The 18,868-nt window shown below is 37.1% G+C and overlaps 2 protein-coding genes across 6 annotated transcripts in view; one reads left to right on the forward strand and one right to left on the reverse strand.

Annotated features, from left to right (window-relative positions):
• Window positions 1-1,469, reverse strand: part of TRAPPC11 (trafficking protein particle complex subunit 11) — a 42,874-nt gene extending 41,405 nt beyond the window's left edge. The window contains exons 1-2 of one of the 3 annotated variants that reach the window (XM_033104685.1): window positions 1,337-1,457; window positions 198-280 (exon numbers count right to left, since the gene is read on the reverse strand). The gene's annotated coding sequence lies outside the window, so the exon portion shown is untranslated. Of the gene's footprint in view, window positions 1-197; window positions 281-1,304 lie in introns of all 3 variants that reach the window. The other 2 variants (XM_033104684.1, XM_033104683.1) reach the window with 2 other exon arrangements.
• A 196-nt stretch (window positions 1,470-1,665) lies between these two features.
• On the forward strand, window positions 1,666-17,076 carry RWDD4 (RWD domain containing 4). 3 transcript variants are annotated; one of them, XM_033104928.1, is made up of 8 exons: window positions 1,666-1,951; window positions 4,501-4,581; window positions 8,555-8,664; window positions 8,753-8,900; window positions 11,130-11,247; window positions 13,792-13,841; window positions 13,979-13,981; window positions 16,234-17,076. In XM_033104928.1, the coding sequence occupies exons 1-8, from the start codon at window positions 1,928-1,930 to the stop codon at window positions 16,264-16,266; spliced, it is 567 nt and encodes a 188-aa protein (XP_032960819.1). In that variant the 5' UTR covers window positions 1,666-1,927; the 3' UTR covers window positions 16,267-17,076. The 3 variants fall into 3 exon arrangements, with proteins under 3 accessions (XP_032960819.1, XP_032960818.1, XP_032960820.1); XM_033104927.1 differs by having other exon boundaries at window positions 8,729-8,900; window positions 16,234-16,300; XM_033104929.1 differs by having other exon boundaries at window positions 8,559-8,664; window positions 16,234-16,300.
• The last annotated feature ends 1,792 nt before the right edge of the window (window positions 17,077-18,868 follow it).

Below are 18,868 nucleotides of genomic sequence, written 5' to 3' on the forward strand. Positions count from 1 at the left end.
GCAATTGCTAACATTTAATTTCTGAATTCCTGGGATATTTTTTAAATACTATGCTAATTATCTAAATAGAATCGGCCCTCTGTATCTGAGGGCTTCATATCTGCAGAGTCAACCAACTGCAGATTGAAAATACTATTGGAAAAAAACAAAAAACTCCAGAAAATTCCAAAAAAGTAAAACTTGAATTTGCCATGCACCAGGTACTACGTTGAATCCACGTGAATGAGGTGATATGTATGAACCCCCTGCTGTATCCTATGTGCATTTTCTAGCAGTCACACTAAAAAAATAGAAACAGGTGGAATTAGTTTTAATAATATTCTATTTAACCAATATATCCAAAATATTATCATGTCAATTTATTAATGCAAAAGTTATTAAAAAGATATTTTACTTTTTTTGTATAAGTTTTCAAAATCCGGTGTGTATTGTACACTCCCAGCACATTTCAGTTCAGGTCACCCGATTTCACATGCTCAATAGCCACATATGGTTACTGGCTACCATATTGGACAGCACAGCTCTAAATTATGGAAATTCCATTCCAAAACAATTACCTTATGAAACTGAATCAGAAATTCTTCCCACAATCTACCTTAAAAGCTTTGGCACTTGAAATGTTCGTGCGTATTCTGCAGCAAAGGGATGGGAATGGCAAGGGACAGGTACAGAGACTATGGATCTCGACTGGCAGCCTGTAGAAGAAATTTCTTCTGGAAGAAGCCAATGAACCAACTAACCAATTATGACATGGAAGGAGGTGTAGTGCAAGGGAAGTAATCTGGAAGCTGGCATGGAAGATAACAATAAGGGTCTTGGAAAAGATGATATACAGCAAAGAAAGCTGACCTAATCAAAGTGGGAGATAAAAAATTATGTGGTCACTATTTTTTAATGAACGGAAGTTCGGTGTATAGGATCTAAGGTTAGGAAGGAGAAGATTCAAATAAGTTCAACTACAAAACGGTCCAAATAGGAGCGACAGATTGGGGCCTGGATGATGAAAAAAAAAAAAAGCTGATGTTGATGTGAAGCAACAACCGACTTAAAAAAGGCCACCGTCCCAGGGTCGCAGAATTCTGTCCTAGTAGCTACAATGAAAGGCGGAGAAAATAACGCTGTAGTAGCCCTATGTTCCTCTTTTCCTCCCCTTTCCCCCTTAAACCTGGAGTCCCTAGAAATAGGTACGTTTTTTCTTTAGGGGCTAAAAAAGAAATGCCAAAATTGCACCCGCAGACGCCTCAGGAAACGCAGGCCCCCCCCAAATCAGCATTGTTAAGAGCTCTTTCCCTCAGCGGTCTTGCCTGGTCCTGCAGGTCTCCCGATCCAGACTCACCCAGGCCGCACGCCCTGGGCCCGCTGCAGTTGTGGCCGGTCGCCCTCAACCACGCGAGGCCGAAGGGAAGCAGTCTTATCCCGTCCCTGCCGACACCACCTCAAAGCCCGTTCCAGCAAGCCAGACTTCCCAGTATCCACCTGCGTAAGCACAGGAAGTAATTTCTAGGCTTGAGTGACAGCGCTCTACACCAATCGCTCTCCCGGAACTTTACGCTACTCCACAAAACGTGAGGAAGACGCTCCATTTCCTAGAGGAGCAGGAGTTGGGGGCGGAGAGACAAGGAGCCAATAGAAGAAGCGAGAAGGATGAGGAGGCGGAGCCTTTGTCGTTACCGCCCCGTGTTCTGGTCCCTGACGCTTACGCACCCCTCCTGCTGCGACCCCCGGTCCGAGCTTTTACCCCCGGATCCGCAGCTTTGCGTTGCGGGAGGGTAGCGGGTACGCGTGACTCTCGTCTGCGGTGCAAAGGGTGTGCCTCCAGCAGCTGAGAGTGCGGGACGGGGACGCCCCGGCCTCGGGGTCACTGCTCGCGCTTTCTCTCAGTAGTCGCGAACGCAGATCGTGCAGGAGGCGCCCTGCGACCGGCTCGATGAGTGCCAACGAGGACCAGGAGGTGAGTCCCCGGCACTGGACGCCCCTTCCCCCGCCCAGGCGCGGTGCTCAACCCCGAGGGAGGGCGACTGACGGGCAGCCCCGCACGTGCCCTTGTCCCTACCCCTACAGCAGACAGCCTGGCTGGGGTGCCCCAAGTTGACCGGTGCAGTGCAAGCATAGGCCAGGCATTCGCCCGCCTCTGTCCCCCCACCCCCGCCCCGCAGTTTTAAATTTTGTAGACTTCGAGGTCTCCCCGGGTCTTCTTAATAACAAGAATGAGTGTCCTTGGTCCGCAGCCCGGTGCACTTGGCTCGCCTTAAATCCCGTGTGTTGTGTGTAGCACTTGTGAACTGAGTTATGCCGGTTGGAATCTGATCACCTTTCAATTTTAAAACTTCTTGGCTTGTAGGGAGAAAGTTAATTGAATTTCTGATGGAGAAGAATTATGACACTAGTGTCTCTGATTTCTGGCCATATTGTTTGGTGGAATCATTTATCCATCTGATAGTTGTCCGGTGGATACGAAATCTATTTTGAGCATACATGTACCAAAGTTGGAGGGGATGCTACCTGTTATCTCTAGGTGAGCCTTCTAATTTTGTAATGTGTACCGATAAAGGGAAGAGTACAAAGGTAAAGCAGTTTCCTCAGGGCTACACAGTGGTAGATTCAGGGCTAGAATCTGAGTCTCCAAGATAAGTAGTAATTCACTATTCGTTTATAATATATTGCTTGAAATATTTTACATGATAGATGTAATAGAATCTCTGGATTGGAAGTTACCTATACAGGACCCAAATCCAACAAGAGAGTTATCTGTATCCCTTCTAAAATATTCTTGCCAGGTGAGTTTGTAAGCCAAGACGTGAACAGTTCTTACTGAGAAGCATGGAGCACGTAGTGTAACGTTTCTCCAAGTTTGGCCCATGGACCACTGCCTTAGAATCATTTGGGTGGTTGTTAGAGAAACAGATGCCCGCACTCTACCTCACATCTACCTACTCAACCAGAATTCCTGTGGTGGGGCCCAGGGGTCTCCATTTTAACAAGAAAATTCCATTGTCACACATGACTGATTTTCAGATCTTTGAAGACAGGCTTTCTGCCCAATTTTTCAAACTACTTTTATACTAAGTGGTGCCTTTTAGCTTTTCTTCATGTCCATTATTTTTAATTCTTCTGAAATCATGTGTCTCTGGACAAATTATAAGTTTATTTATGTCCTGTTTTAAAATTGTGGCATTACAGTTCTCTACAGTTAGATTTACTGTCAAGTAAAACCCTTTAAGTGCTTTATGCAAAGCAGTGTCTTTCACCCTCTGCTTGTATATTTAGGTATCTAAGGACAAGTTCTCCTCCTGACACTATAAAGTTTCATCTTGTTAGATTGTTTTTCAAGGACCTTTTGAATTCTTGTTCTGCCACCAGCATGATTCACTATCGTATCAAATTGTCATCTACAACCTTAGCAAGTCTGCCTTCAACTTTTGTTCCTGTCCAGGTCATTAATTAAAATATGGGAAAGGAGTAAGGACAGAAGGAGTAGCATTATATTTTGAGTAAGTTTGTTCCGATCTAATCTCAGTTATTCTTGAATCCAGTTTGAATTCCTGTTTTTGTTTTTCTCTAAAAGTAGCAACAGAAACCTGTCAAGTCTTGCTGGAATCCAGGTAGACTGTTTCGTACCTTTCCCTAATGTACCAATCAAGTTACTCTCTCTTAAGATCGGTTGTTTACATTACATATATTTTGTTTTTCATATACTTACTAGGTCTTAGGAACTACTTTCTCTCCCAGGTCCTCACAAACTATTTCTTTAATAATCTATTTGAAAATTTTGTCCACATAGATCAAATCCACTTGTCTTTAGTTTGTAGAATTCATTACATGCATTTTTTTGGAAACTAAAATATGTACCCAAAGGTAGTCTTTCTTTGCTTCTCTTCTCAAGTATTCATCAGTAATCTCAATGATTGAGTCTTCTCATTTGTAAGACCACAATGTTCTAAGTAATATTTCCAGATAAGGATTATTACTTACATTTTCTCTTGCAGTCATTTTTCCCATCCTGGGTAGATCTTTGTCAACCTTTTTCTATCATTGTTTCAAAGTTCTTTTCATTGCCTTTAAGAGTTTTTTCAAGTTTTATATCATTCTATGGGAAGAATTACAAATATAAATCATTTATGTAAGTGATAGTCTTTCATGCTCTTTTTGTACGCAGGCTACTTTTTAACAGAATGATAAAGGGCATATGCTCTAGACTTGCTTTAAACCTAACCTGATTTTACCCTGGTAAGAAGGAGAAAATTATAAGATCTTCACAGGATTGATGTGAGAATTAAGTGAGATAATATACTGTAAAATGCTAAGCAGTGCCTGGCACAGTTTTGAAATAGGTATTAGTATTATTGTGATTTGTTGGTATATCCACGTATATTATAAATATCTAAAGCCATATAAGCTAATAAAGTTTTAACTAGTTGAGAGGGCCTGAATCGAAAACTAAAGACGGTTGATAATCCATTTATACCACTAAACAAAACTTATTTGATTTATTTCTTTCAGATGGAACTGGAAGCATTACGTTCCATATATGAAGGAGATGAAAGTTTCCGGGAATTAAGTCCAGTTTCATTTCAATATAGGGTAAGACATGGTATGAGTGGGAGCACTTACTACTTTGCTAGAAAAGACTTAAGGTTGCTAAAAATGCTGATTTTCTTTTTTAAATCTAGTGGCTTGACTTTATTATGTCTTTGGATTTTCTGAAGCATTTAAATGAAGTACATCACCATGACATCAACTATTTTTAAATTTTGAAAATATAATTCAGAAACTTTTAAAAACTATGATAACATTGTTTTATCGTACCAGAATTATAAAATGTTAGAAATGAAAAAACCTTATGAATTACATGTTTTTTACCTTCTATTCTTAAACAAACTTTTCTCAGTCATAACTGCCCAAGCTCCTACAGCTGACACTGATAAATGTTATGATTAAAATCTAGATCTCTATTCCAAGTCTAGTATTCTTTTTACTATCCTATGATATAGTCAAGGAAAGTTGATTTTTCTTAATTCTGTATTATTAATATATGTTAATATTTTTACATATGTGAACTTTCAGTTTTTCTGACTATCATCAGAAAAACTGTCAGTTTTCCTCTAAAATGGAAGTTGCTCATAACTGCTTTCATCATGAAGCAGTACCAGTATTTTATTTCGTAAATACATAATGTAAACCATTTATTCAAATGATTACAAGTAATAGTGGCATAGGAAAGTTTTCTGTAAAAGATTTATGGTTATTAACATCACCGTTTCAAATAAATTGTGTGAGAAATGATCCTGATACATGATTATTACAGACTATGACAGGAAATAAATTCTTTGTAGTTACCTCCTTTAGATGCTCTCCTTTCTGCTCAGCTCTTCTCAATTCACTTTCGAGCTCAACCGTCCTCACACCTCTCCATGTATGTAACGACAAAGAGACTTAGTGGCCAAAGTTAAAAATGGAGTTAAGTCCTGGGCCCTTCCTTCTGTTTGAATCTCTCTGCCTCCCCAGGCTTCCCCAACCACTGCCCCCTCCCCTTAGCAAATGGGAGATTGAGCTTCCCCTATACTTTCCTAAATGTCTGGTTAACAACAGCAGTTATTTATTGAGCACAGTGTGCAGGCTGCTGTAGGACGTGTGTGTGTCTTATAGGATGGGCACTGATGTGACTCATGGATTTGGGGGGAATGAAAACATGAGATTCAGAGATGGTGTGTTGAGAGTCAGAGGACCTGGGCTACAGTTGTCACACCCCGCAGACTAGTGTAGTAGCCTCCTAAATGATTCTCCCTGAACTTTCAGTTCGTTCTTCAGCTTCCCACTTACACTTAGGTCCTCCCACAGTCTACCAGTTAGCTGTCTGAAACACATAATTTGCAATCCCACTCCTTTACTTATAAAGGTTTCTCCACGTTTCTCTTGTCTACAGAATGAGGATTAAATTCCTTAGCTTAACATTCAAGGCCCTTTTGTTTGGTTCAAACTGCCTCTCCAAACTTTCCCAGCCACTGCCATCCATCAGACATAATGGCTTATTAAGTATTTCCCTGCATGTTTTCTAATACTCTGCCTTGGGACCCATCATTTCCTCTTCCCCTCACCTCTCATCCATCATCCATCCTCCTTCTCCTTTAATACCTAACTCAAGCCACCTGTGTGACATGTTTGGGTCATGTCTCCTATCTCTCCCCTAACTTCAAAGAAGAATTGACCATGCCCCATTTCTTCATACTTTGTTCTGTCACGGTTGAACTTTTAGTCATCCTACAGTTTAGTGATTTATGTGAATGTTTGTCTTCCTGGGAGACAGAGATGGTCCTGTTTCTGTCCCTTTGGTACCTAGCACAGTGTGATGATTGTGGCAGTTGTTTCTACATGCACCTTGAGGAAGGACAGCAATTCCATAAAGCCAGTAACTTCTATTACTTTTCAGTTATCTCTCTATTTAAAGTATGAGCATAAATCAATGACAACCATTATGCAGCTGATCAAATTATATAGGTATAGCAACAGATCCCTAAGTTTATTTGATATGATTTCTAAGCTTTCCCTTATGTTGGTAGTGGGGTGAGATTGAGGCTGAGGGAATGGAAATAAAAAATGAGTCCTCAGAAAATAAAGGTGGATCAAGTAACAATTTGGGGTAAAAAAAATGTTTAAATCATATTGCTGTTGTTTTAAAATAAATATTTTTTTAAAAGCAGCGCATATACTAAAAATATTATAGCGTAGCCCTATTCAAGTATCAGATGCTGACTGATGAGTCATTCCATAGTTTTACCACAAAAATCGTCATTTTGCAACCACCAATGTAATGATTGTTTCAGACTAGGGTCGTTAATGGATGCTAGAGCCTTTGTGTGAAAAGTTATTGAGAAACAAGATACAGGTTTGTAGTATCACCCCACAGATTATTTCTCAATTACAAAATGAAAAAGATACCTTTACATTGAAGAAATCTGGAGAATATCACCTTTACCAAGTAATCAAACAAGTTGTCACCAGTGACAATTCCAGAATATCATACATGCCTCCTTATACGTTGCTCTGAGAATATACCGCATCCCGTATGTAGTATCCTTACCAAAATCATTTAATCTGAATCCGAACAGAGGAAACAAGCAGTCCTGATCTGGGGACATGATAAAAGAAAACTGGCCTAAAGGTTTTTTGGTCATAAAGGACATTTAAAAGGCACAGCAAGGACTGAAGACTGTTCTAAATTAAAGCAGAATAAAGACATTTGGCAACAACATAGAATCCATGATCCTTGGTGGTTATGGATTTGTGGTTTGAGGACATAGTTTATTAAAGGACACTTCAGATATGCTTGGGGAACTTTTAATATGGATGGTGAATTAGATCATACTTTTGTATCAGTGTTGAATTTCTTTGGTGTGATAATGGTATTGTGGTTATTTTATTGTTAGGATATTTTACTCGCAAATATTTAAGGAAATTTTATGATGTCTACAATTTACGTTCAAATGGTTCGACGAAAACCAAGGAGTCACACACATTGTGGGAGGGGGGTTGGTTCCGGAGTGGAGAGAAAGAAAGAGAAAGTAGATGGAGTGAAAGGTATTTAGGAGATAAGATACATGTCCATGAGTGTTCATTGTTCTATTTCAGTTTCTCTGTAAGATTAAAGTTTTTCAAAACAAAAAGTTGGGCAAAGCAAAAGAAACAAAAAAGGTATTTCTAAATTATTTAGGTAAAGAGGGTCCAAAGGCACAAACTTCCGATTGTAAATAGATCCTGGGGATGTAAGGTATAGCCTGGTGACTGTAGTTAATGATACTGTATTGCATATTTGAAATTGCTAAGAGAGCAGATCTTAATAGTCCTCATAACAGGAAAAAAAGTTGTAACTGATGACGGCTATTAACTAGACTTTCTGTGTGGGTCATTTCACAGTATATACAAATATAGAATCACTATGTTGTACGTGTGAAACTAATATAATGTTATATGTCAATTATACCTTAATTTAAAAAAATAAATATAAAGAATTATTCAGGAATTTCTGTCCTGCCTATAGTAGTACTTTTCCTCATCTGCTTGCCTTTGCATTTTTTTCTCTAAATTTTTTATTTCATTCTTCTAGTCTCTTGGAATTGTGCTAACACATATCAATGTACTTATACTTAATGCCTCTTATGATTTAGCAATTGGAGAACTTAAGACAAAGATGAGGTGTTTCAAGTTTGTGGATTATTATTTTTGTCCATCCTCTTCTTGTTCCCCATAGTTGATGTTTTCTCTTTATCTTCAGAAAACTTTGATGAAAGAAGAACTGTCTATAAGACATAGTCTTGGTCCTGGAAAAAGCTGGAGGGCTGGTCAGAGAGAAAGGCCATGGACGTCAGCGAAAGCTGTTAGACCAGGAATGAGTCAGACTATACTGTCCCCACCCCCTGCTGAGTCTGAGCCTGGACCCCTGAGCTTTTCAAATGATGATATTTCTGACATTGGAAAGAATTCATCGTCGTAAAGATCATAATTTACTATTCTGTCTTTATATCACTTTTTACAAGCCTAAGATTTCCCTTTTCTTCAGATAGGTGAAAATGGTGATCCCAAAGCCTTCTTAATAGAGATTTCCTGGACAGAAACATATCCCCAAACACCTCCAATTATATCTATGAACGCTTTTTTTAACAACACCATGTGAGTAGTGTTTCGTTTTCTTTCTTTTTTTCTTTTTCTTGACACTCTCTTACTTTGCTCTTAGCAATGTGTTTCTTGTGCATTGTAGCTCCTCGGCTGTAAAGCAGAGCATATTAGCCAAGTTACAGGAAGCAGTGGAAGTGAATCTCGGCACTGCTATGACCTACACGTTATTTGAGTATGCGAAGGACAACAAAGAGCAGTTCATGGAGAATCACCACCCTGTTAATTCTACAGTGAGTATGCTGCTTGTTTTTGCCAGATTTCTTTGATGTTTTGATTTTACTGTTAGTAATTAATTTTTGCTAGTTATTATTTTTTAAAAATTGGAAGGAGACTGTGTTACAAAGTAAGTTACATCTGACTATGAACAATCAATTTTAGATTTCTTAGTTTCTATGTAACTTTAAAAATTAAACTATACTCTTTAGATTTTATCCTTCCTATAAGACTGAAATATTTCATGCGTCCATCAGAACTGAGATATTGTAGAACCAAATATTTTTCAGATTTATTCAATCTCATCATAAAGCTCAGATAGAGGACTTCTTATTGAGAGCTAAGATACGTATGAAATGATTTTCTTTATGAGGATTGTTTAATTGTAAATAGTCTTGCCACAGTTCAGTTTGAAGGTGTTGCAGTTTAAGGAGACTTTATTAAATATGAAAAAAATTTTACCTTTTTCTAGAATTATTTAAGGAAATAATCATCCTTTATGACCATAAGCATCTATGTATTAGACCCCTTTGCACCAAGTCCTGCACTGAAAGACTTTTCAGTGATCAGTATTGAGTTTTGTCTTATGAACCAAGCTGTAAGCCTATTTTTACCCTTTATTTAGTCATTCATTGTGTTTTCCTATTAGAAAGTAAGCTCAGTGAAGGTGGGACCTTACCTGTCTTGCTGACTATACCTCCAGAGTCTATGTCAGTGCCTGTAGTAGGGATGGACAGATATTTAATGAGTGAGGAGGAATGACAACAAGTGACGTCTCTCCATCAGTCTGAGTAACATGGAGATGATTCTGTTGGTATCGTTAGTCATGATTATATGTACACCCAAGATGCATTTTTACTATTTACTGTGCAGCTTTTGGTAACTGCTTTCATCAATCCAATTTACATTCTTCCGACTCTTCTCCCTCCCTTGCACAAATTTACTGATTCTCCAGTGTGTGTTTTAAAAAACGATAGTGTTTTTCTTCTGCCAGCAGGAGTGGCTGCATGGGGTGATGGGTGCGCTGGGCTCGGGGTATTTGTGGTCTGTGAGGAGGTGATCAGAAGGAAAGGGGTGGTCTGGAGGCCAGCTGCAAGGGCTCCTCAGATCCACTTCTGGGAATGGGTAAAGGAGTCACGGAATCTCCCACCAAGCTGACAGTAAGATTAAGAAATTCTTGGAAATCCAGCTGCCCATCACAGTTGATGTCCAGTTTCTTCATGCGGGTAAAGACACCGGAGTCATTCTGGTGTTTTGTGAAGGCAGCCAGTTCTGTATTCATGAAGGTTAGGAACTCAGTCTGGGAGAGACTGCATTTGTTACCGTCCTTTCCAGCGTCCTTTGGAAAACAGCAGAGACTCGATGCACCACTGGGTCTCTGTAGGGTCGGACGTTTTTGCCGTGCTGTAGTGGAGTGAGGCTGGAAGGCTGTAAGCAGGGAGCGATGCAGGGAGCCCCAAGCTGTACGCCTTTGACAGCAAAGGTCGTGTCTTCTACTTGAGCGGTTCTGGCTTCCCCATCCCCAGGGAGCCCAGAAGAACACTGAGAGGCAGCTGGAGACGCAGTGAGGGTGGGAGCTAAGCTCATGGACTATGGGCCACATACACATGGGTTCAAATTGTCACTGCACCACTTACTGGGTGACTGGTAAGTTTCTAATCTTACTAGGCTAGTGTCTTCATGTGTAAAATGGCAGTTATAAGAGTGTCTACCTTATAAGATTACAGTAAGAACCAAATGAGTGATGCATGTACAAACATTCATAGCAATGCTTGTATCGAGTAAGCATTTTAAATTTTGTCTATTATAAACTGTGCCTACATGGACCCAAATATTTTAAAGTTTGTTGTTTTTTTTTCATTTCTTCAGGGAACCAGGATAATCTAGGTAGGCTCATGAGATTTTTCTAAAGACATATTTAAATTTCCAAATAATAGCAAATAAACTAAATTGTAAAATTACCTTGGAACTTCAGAGCTTCAGTGTAATACTGGTGTCAGATGTTCTTTCTCAGGGACCTGGTTATAACAATTGCACTAATGTTATGTTCTTCAGTGCAAACTTCTAGAAGAGTGAAACCAGTAATGTGCTATAAGGTCCTCTGAACCTACACATGGATATAACAATATGGGATTCGTTTACTTCACAAATATAAAAATGATTAACGCATTTCAGGATGTAGCCATATTTAGTGTAATTCCGTAAGTTTTAAGTCATGTGTCTAAGAACTTTTTCCTTTTTTCTAGACATCCATAAGCAATATCATCTCAGTTGAAACTCCCAATATAGCCCCATCAAATAAGAAAAAAGACAAAAAAGAACAACTTTCAAAAGCCCAGAAGCGTAAGCTGGCAGATAAAACAGGTTTGTGCTAGTTTTTTTTCTTTTATAACAAACAAATGTGCTTTTTATTGCAATATGGGTGCTTAATAAGCATGTTTACTTATATTTAGAAGATTAATCTGTACTTTTTATTCTTGGAACATTTGGATCAGAGACTGTCTTATCACAGATGTATATGAAAATATTTCCTACTATTTTACCACAAGAGATAACCACTTGAGAAGAAGATAGATGAGTGGCAAATAAATATAAATGAGTCTTGAATCTGTAGAACATTAGATAGTATACAAATGTGTGTCCTACTTGTACCCTCTCTGATATGTTCAGAATTTTCCTATTTGTTTACTTCTGTGGCAGATATATGTATTATTAAAGTTTTTTTTGAAATATAGCTTTCATATTAAATGAAGTCCAGTATGCCATTAAATCTTAGCACAATAAATAATGTTTTTGTCTGTAGTTGACTTATTTATACAATGACAATAAAATTTAAAAATAGAATTCCTGTGTATCCTAAACCAGTCATTTGGTATAGACCTTTAGAAGAGTACTATAAACTCTAGCTCGTATCAACAATAATATTTTATCCCTTTATTTAACCTGAAAATTTGCAAATCAATAATCAGAAACAGTTTTGGAGACAAAGAGGAAAAACTGAGGGTTGCTAGATGGGCGGGAGGGGTGGGGGGTGGGGGGGAGGGTGAGGGGATTGGAGGGCAGTTGGTGACCACAGGATGGCCACGGGTTTGAAAATTAATCTGGGGAACGTAATTTGGTGGTTACCAGAGGGTAAGGGGGTTGGGGGGTGGGGGATGAGGGTGAGGGGGATCAAATGTATGGTGATGGAAGGGGAGCTGACTCTGGGTGGTGAACACACAGTGTGATTTATGGATGATGTGATACAGAATTGCACACCTGAAATCTATGTAATTTTACTAACAATTGTCACCCCAATAAATTAAAAATATATATATATATATCAATCCGTAAACGCCTTTTTCCCTGTTGATGAGAACATTACCATGTGTGCATATATACATTTATATACATATACACAGTGTGTATGTATATACTTCGGACTGTATGTGTGTGTTATTGGTGTGAGGTTACAAGCTCCCCTTTATTGAGAAGAACTGACCCTTTTTCTTTGGTGAGGAGGCTTAAAATAATGCCCTTTCTTTTATAAATGTTAGTAGTTTTTGGTTGTCTATATTTTGTTTGATGTCTGTGGCAGAATAAAAAGATAGCAACCTTGTGTTGGCCTTCAAAATACATTTTTGTGATTGAAATGATTTGTGAAATAAAAAAATCTGGGAATCCATTATACCTAATGTCAAAGCAGCATTAAAGTACAGTATAAACAACTGAAGCAGTAAATTGTTAGCCATTACAGTCTGTTTTCTAGAATTTTGTTTCATCTCTTTTTGGACTGTTTAGCATCTGTGTCAGTTCATTACCTGTTGTTTTCATACTTAATAGCCTGTGATCATTCCCTTTTATTAATATCTCCCTACCTCTGTCTCCTAGACGATGCCCACCTAAAAGTCATTGTCTTCCTATAATTGTGGTACAGGAGTTTGTGACTTGGAGCTTGCATTCTAAATAGAGCTTAAATGGGACAGTCATGGATGACGCTGTGGATAAGTTTTAGTTACCAAAATTGGAGATCTACCTCCATGCCCCTGTAACCAGTAATTAGTGGGATAAGATACTTATTCGCTTAACAAGAAAAAATCCATTAGCACATAAAATTGAGCTCCAGTAAAATTGCTTCTCTCCTATAGTAATCAGGGGTCAGTTTCTGTTTCCCTTGCTGTAAAATTAGTGTATTTGTTTTCAGTACAGATTTTCAAAGTATAAAGGAAATCAAGCCATATTAAATTGAAAAAAATTTTAGATTGTATTTATTAAACTACTCTAAATTTGAATCAATTAAAAGAATGAAATCACTTTGTAAACTATAAATTCTTATATAAGAGTTGAACTTGTTTTCAAGCACTCCCAACAGATTAAAGCCCTGTTTAAAATACATCGGATTAAATAATGAGTACTTATCACAGAGTACTTATCTCAGAGCACAGCAGTTAATAAATAAGTTGACCAGGCCTCCTCTTAGTCTTGAAGCCAAACATTTGTTCATAAGGCCTCGCTTCCTCGTGTGAAACACTTAACTCCTGAAACAGGAAACTAACACAGCTTCTTACCTAAGCAGTGAGCTTCTATAAAGTAGTGAAATCTTTGTGCGAGTGCATGAAACTAGTAAGTTGATCAGTTTGTCTGTCATTACCAACTCACCTCCATAGTTTTTCCTTGATACCAGGTTTTGTCTTGAATGGAAATAGGGGAATGTCAAATGGGTAGACCTGAAATACTCGGCAAGTATCCCAAGGGGAACAGTGCTTTCAAGTCATAATCATGATAGACTATTTTTTTCAACTCAGTCATATGTAATTTAAACTTTTATCGATTTGTTGTGCATAGTAGTATGTAAATCTTATTTATTAGTATATTAATTAAATTACTGATTGGTCTTAAAAATAAAGTTACCATTATTTTATCCCTTAGACCACAAAGGAGAACTTCCTCGAGGATGGAACTGGGTTGATGTGGTGAAGGTATATCATATTTATATTCTAGTCTTCAAAAAATTGTTATAATTATTGCCATCAAATAATGAAATTTATATCTTCCATTTTCTCCCGCCTCAAACTTTGGATTTCATGGGAATGTCTGTTTACTTTTTTACATGCAGCATGTAAGTATTTTTGAAATACCTTTCACATTCTTCTCTTCCCTACACCCTCAGGTTTAGATTTTTTTTTTTTTTTTTTTTTTTTTTTTTTGATAATGGAAAATCTGTGACAGTAAGTTATAACTACAAGAAAATATGACTGCTTATGTAAGTACATCTTAAGAATGGACGTGTTTAAATATGACTCTTAGTGATTATATGGAAATTGAAGAAATCACAGAAAGAAATGCTTTGATTTCTTAGTAGAAATTAACACAATTAATTCTCTTTGTAGAACTTCATGAAATAAGTTTTGCATGCCAATTAGTGCCACTCCTGCTTTGAGAAGTAATTAATATGATCCCAGAATAGTTCAAGATTAGGATTTTAGTGAAGACCTACAAATATGGGTAATTTAAATTCATCCGTTTGGGCCATGGGCTGCCTTTTCTATAGGAACTATTTAAAATAATCTTTGTGCTTCTAGAATCTAGTACAAAAGTAATTACTTGGGAGTGGGGACCAATGAGCTACAATTAGAATAAAGAAACAGTACTTCTCTCCTTGTGCAAGATGTATGTCTGTACGGGTGAAGGTTCTCTAGTGTTCTTTTATTCGGGCCCCCTCCACTGATGCTTGATTGATAGTTCATGTTGTACTAGGTGTCCCCATAGGTATCTCACCAGCTAAGTCTGTTCTCACCTTAAAATGCTCCATACTCCAGATTGAGCTGGTTCCTAAATCAGAAGGAGAATCATCTTTTCAGAGCAGCAGGTCCCAGCTGTTAGTGAGAAGAAAAAGAATCTGATTAACCTAAAGGTGATAGTGCTTCTCCTTCCCTGGCTCCAGAAGTTTTCTGTTTATTTTTAAGGAGCCCTTGTTAATATAAATTAGAATTTTCAAGCTGTAAAAGAATGTAAAATTTAAATAATCCAGTACTCTTGGGAGATGGGAGAAGATATTTTTAAGAGGGAAGTTACCACCTAGACACAGTTTGGACTCAGAATTCCATTACCCTAAGCTAGTGGTTTCCACTTGGGAGGTCCTAGAGACCCTCTCAGAGGGTCTGCAAGGTCAAAACCACCTGCATCATAATATTAAAGTGTTGTTTGCCTTTTTTACTCATTCTCTCACAAGTGTACAGATACATTTATAGAGGCTGCATGACACGAGGCGATGCCATCACTAATATTCTTCTATCAGAGCGCTAATAGAATGTGTGCTTTTATATTCTCGCATTTTCTGGAATTTTCTAAGGTAGTATGTAGGTTTAGGATCTAAGTATGTGCATTTTTCTATTAACTCCGTTTGTTCTTAGGACTTGTGCTGTGTTCTTGTAGCGGTCTTCCATTATACCTACCTTACTATAGAAACAGATTAGTGAGAACCTAGCTGTCTTCTGTTGAGCAAAATAATACAGAGATTTGCAAAAATGTAAATTCATATTAGGTTTTGTTTGTTTTAGAAAATGCAGTGTTTCGTTTTAAAAATGTTATTAAGTTAACATCAGTTTATTGTTATTTTTACATGAATTAAATTTCTGTTTTAATGTCAAAGGTAGTAGACGTATAACCTACATTTTTAAAAAATTCTTTAGTAGCCTCAATATTTAAGTGTGAGAAGAGATCCTGGGGCCAAAATATTTGAGAACCACTACGCTTAGCAGTTTTTACTCTTCACAGTTTCCCACATTTTCTGGGGTTCTTAGGGTTTGGGTTCTACTGAGATTTCTTAGTGGTCGGGTCTATATTCCAGTCAGAATTGCCTTTGTATTCTTTGGTAATTTTATCTAACCCCCCTACCACCCAATTTGCCAACTCCTGCTATAGATTTTTATCAAAACAATTGCAGTTTAAGATTTTTATCACATTTTCAGAGCTGTACTTTAAGAATTGTCGACTAAGATAATAAATCTTAACTTTTTTACGAGAAAATTTTTAGAAATTAATATATTTCATTGTTTGTAATAAAAGACAAAAATAGAAGCTATCATTCATTTTACAAATGGTGCCTTTTGTATCTTCTTTGTTCCAGTTTATTTTTTGGAAAGCTTCAAGGGATTTTTTCCCCCCTTTGTTTTGTTGGGGTTATACTTGTAAAGAATCGTTTTTGAACTATAGTTACATATGGTGAAAGCTGGAGGTAGTTGAAGTTACTTGAACCTTGTTGTCTGCTCTAGTAACTATAAATGTTTACTTTTGATACTAAGTGAAATAAATGAACTCATAATATGAGAGCTTAAACTTGTTGAATATTTCTTTTATGTTTTTTTATAGTTAAGCAAAACTGGCTCTAAAGATGATGAATAGTACTTGGAATTTGAAACAAGGGAAGAACATCCTTTAAAAAGTAAACTCGGTTCAAAATCTTTCATTACTCTTTTATGGTATTGAGGTGGCTTTTTATAAAACAATTTTTGTATGTTTCTTATGTAAAAAATGTTTTAAGCTGAAAGTTCACGAAGAGATTTGGTTGTATTATTTTCACAAACTTGCCTTAATAAAAGGTGAAAATGTTACTGTTTGGTATACTTTCTGAAACCTGTTGAGCTTTGTCAATGGACGAATAAGGAGAATAATAAATAATCAGTGTTTAATTTATATGTCTCATTCTAGTGGATGTGATTTTTTTTTAAGAAGTATGAAGCCCTTTTCAAATTCTAGTCCCAATGGAGCAGAATACTGAGTGAACAATTATTCTGCAGCATGATCCATATTAATAGGCTTCTCGTCTTAATAAAGTCATCTCTTCTTTCTCTTAATTACTGAAGCATAAATTGCTTCAGAGAAATTTAAATACTAGTATTTGAACTTTACATATAATAGTCTTTGTTCTTTTTTATTGTTCATGGGTGAACTGTTGAATAAATGAGTATCTGTTTATATTTTTTTCTTGGTTTGGGTCACCATGTTTGATGATGAAAGCTTTCAGTGGTATGTGGAATAGTAGAATATAAAAACAAATCTGCCAAATACATTAGAAAGCATCTGAAGAGAAGTGCTGGTTCCTATTTAAAACATTTCTCTTTGCTGCATATACCAAGATGAAAGTAAAAGATGCCTTAATATTTAATTTTTGTATTGTTGGAGACAATGATTTTTAATAAATTTCTATTTATCTGCTATTGTGTATCTTTAGTTGTTTGGTAACTGAGGTCTTCTAAATGATTTAACATAAAACCACATTTCAAGTTTTGTTTCTTTTCAAGTATTCAGCTGTATTTCTCAACCCGAGCAACTTTGCAATAGTGGACATAGAAGTATTTAAAATGCTGAAATGTAGCACATGCTTGATTTTTTTTTTTTTAATCATTAATAGAGGAAACTATTAGTGCATTTTTACCAGGGAGTTATTGATGTTTATGTGTGATTTACAGTGATTCTGTATATCCTCTCCAGCTTTAAAAACACTTAGAACTACTGCTGTGGTATGTGGAAAGGTGGATTATTGATTGGTTCCTCAGTTATACCTGTGCAGCTTGGGCCTGAGTTTTTAGAGAACAATGAACTTTTAAAGAAGTTTCCATAGCATAAGAGCAATTTGAGTTATATTCATGGTTTCTACTGGGTTAACATGGGCTTCAGTTAAATTGTTTGAATTATAAAGTAAGTGTAATTATGGTGAAAAAATTTAATCTCACTTTTAAAAGTTGAATCACATTTTATTTCTTGAATTAATGTGATACAGAAACATTAATTCAGCGTCACTGAAATATGCTGACTTTTATTTGGGGGTTGTGTGTGTAGGTTTTGTTGTGTTAATTTGCTTGTTTTTTTAAAGAAACAAACTGCTACGTCTGCTAGGGGAAGAAAATACTTTCTTTTGCTCTTAAGATTCTGAAATTGTTCAGGCTTGTCATGGTTTATACATTACAAAGAATGATGCTAATAAAATGCCAATGAACTATTTTTAATCTTTATATAAAATGTACAAACTCGGGAGAGGATGGTGGCAATGGTGCCTCTTACTACCTTATGTAAAACACTTGAACATTCTCTCATCAATATTGCCATCACCTTTGTAACACTCCCAAGTATATTTTCTCAAAGTCTGTTTACTTAAAATTGTATGGAATGACATAATCAATAAGCAATAAAATCTGAATTACACACAGCGATTTTTCTACATGTTTTATTTCAAGTGACCTGAGAGAGAATTGTTGATTTATAAATCTGTATAGTATTATGGTGCAAGATGTACCCTCCTACCAGAAACTGTTCAGAATGTGGGATTAAAAAATATTTTTTAAATGAGCTGACAAGAAGGTAAGGAATACCAGAGTCTACAAGATTAAATGAAAGTTGGAACCTAGAAATTAAGGACAGCTTTAGTTTTCAAGCTTCAGGAGGCCCAGAAGACAGTAGATGAAGTCCAGGATTAGCTCAGGGTAAGGAGTCACACACACGTGTGCACACACACACACACACACACACCCTCCCCACATGTGAGGCTAAGACCTGTCGCCCAGTGAGGGCCCTGAGGAAAAGTTCTGTCTTGAATTTTTGTTGTTGATGGAAGGGAAAAATGTAAATATACATACACATACTCTCTTGATACCTTATAACATGTTAACCTCTGACTTGGATTTCAGCCCAAATTCCTCCCCATATGGGCCATCTTGAAAAAAAAAACACACTAAAAAACCTCAGGCCAGGATTTTAAAGTGGTGCCAAGTGGGTAGAGCCTCTGGGCAACGTAGAAATGACCACCAATCTCTGGAAGAACCCACCCCCAAAGAAGCCCCTTATGTAGAGTACATAGAACGTATGCTCACAGTGAAAAACCACAGTACACAGAAGCAAGGCACTGAGAGAGCCTGTTGAAAAGAAATTTAGGGGAATAAGAGCCTCAAGGATATATTGATATTACACAGACTCTTAAGTATTCTGAAGAAATTGAGTAAGGAACAAG

Source organism: Rhinolophus ferrumequinum, chromosome 4 (assembly GCF_004115265.2).
Source record: "Rhinolophus ferrumequinum isolate MPI-CBG mRhiFer1 chromosome 4, mRhiFer1_v1.p, whole genome shotgun sequence".
NCBI lineage: Eukaryota > Metazoa > Chordata > Mammalia > Chiroptera > Rhinolophidae > Rhinolophus > Rhinolophus ferrumequinum.

What these genes read in the sequence shown, in the direction of transcription:
- RWDD4 (XM_033104927.1), top strand. Translation starts at nt 1,928, where the DNA reads ATGAGTGCCAACGAGGACCAGGAG. An exon ending in GCTTTTTTTAACAACACCAT is followed by an intron (nt 8,665 to 8,728) that starts GTGAGTAGTGTT and finishes CTTTGCTCTTAG; the next exon opens with CAATGTGTTTCTTGTGCATT. An exon ending in ACCACCCTGTTAATTCTACA is followed by an intron (nt 8,901 to 11,129) that starts GTGAGTATGCTG and finishes CCTTTTTTCTAG; the next exon opens with ACATCCATAAGCAATATCAT.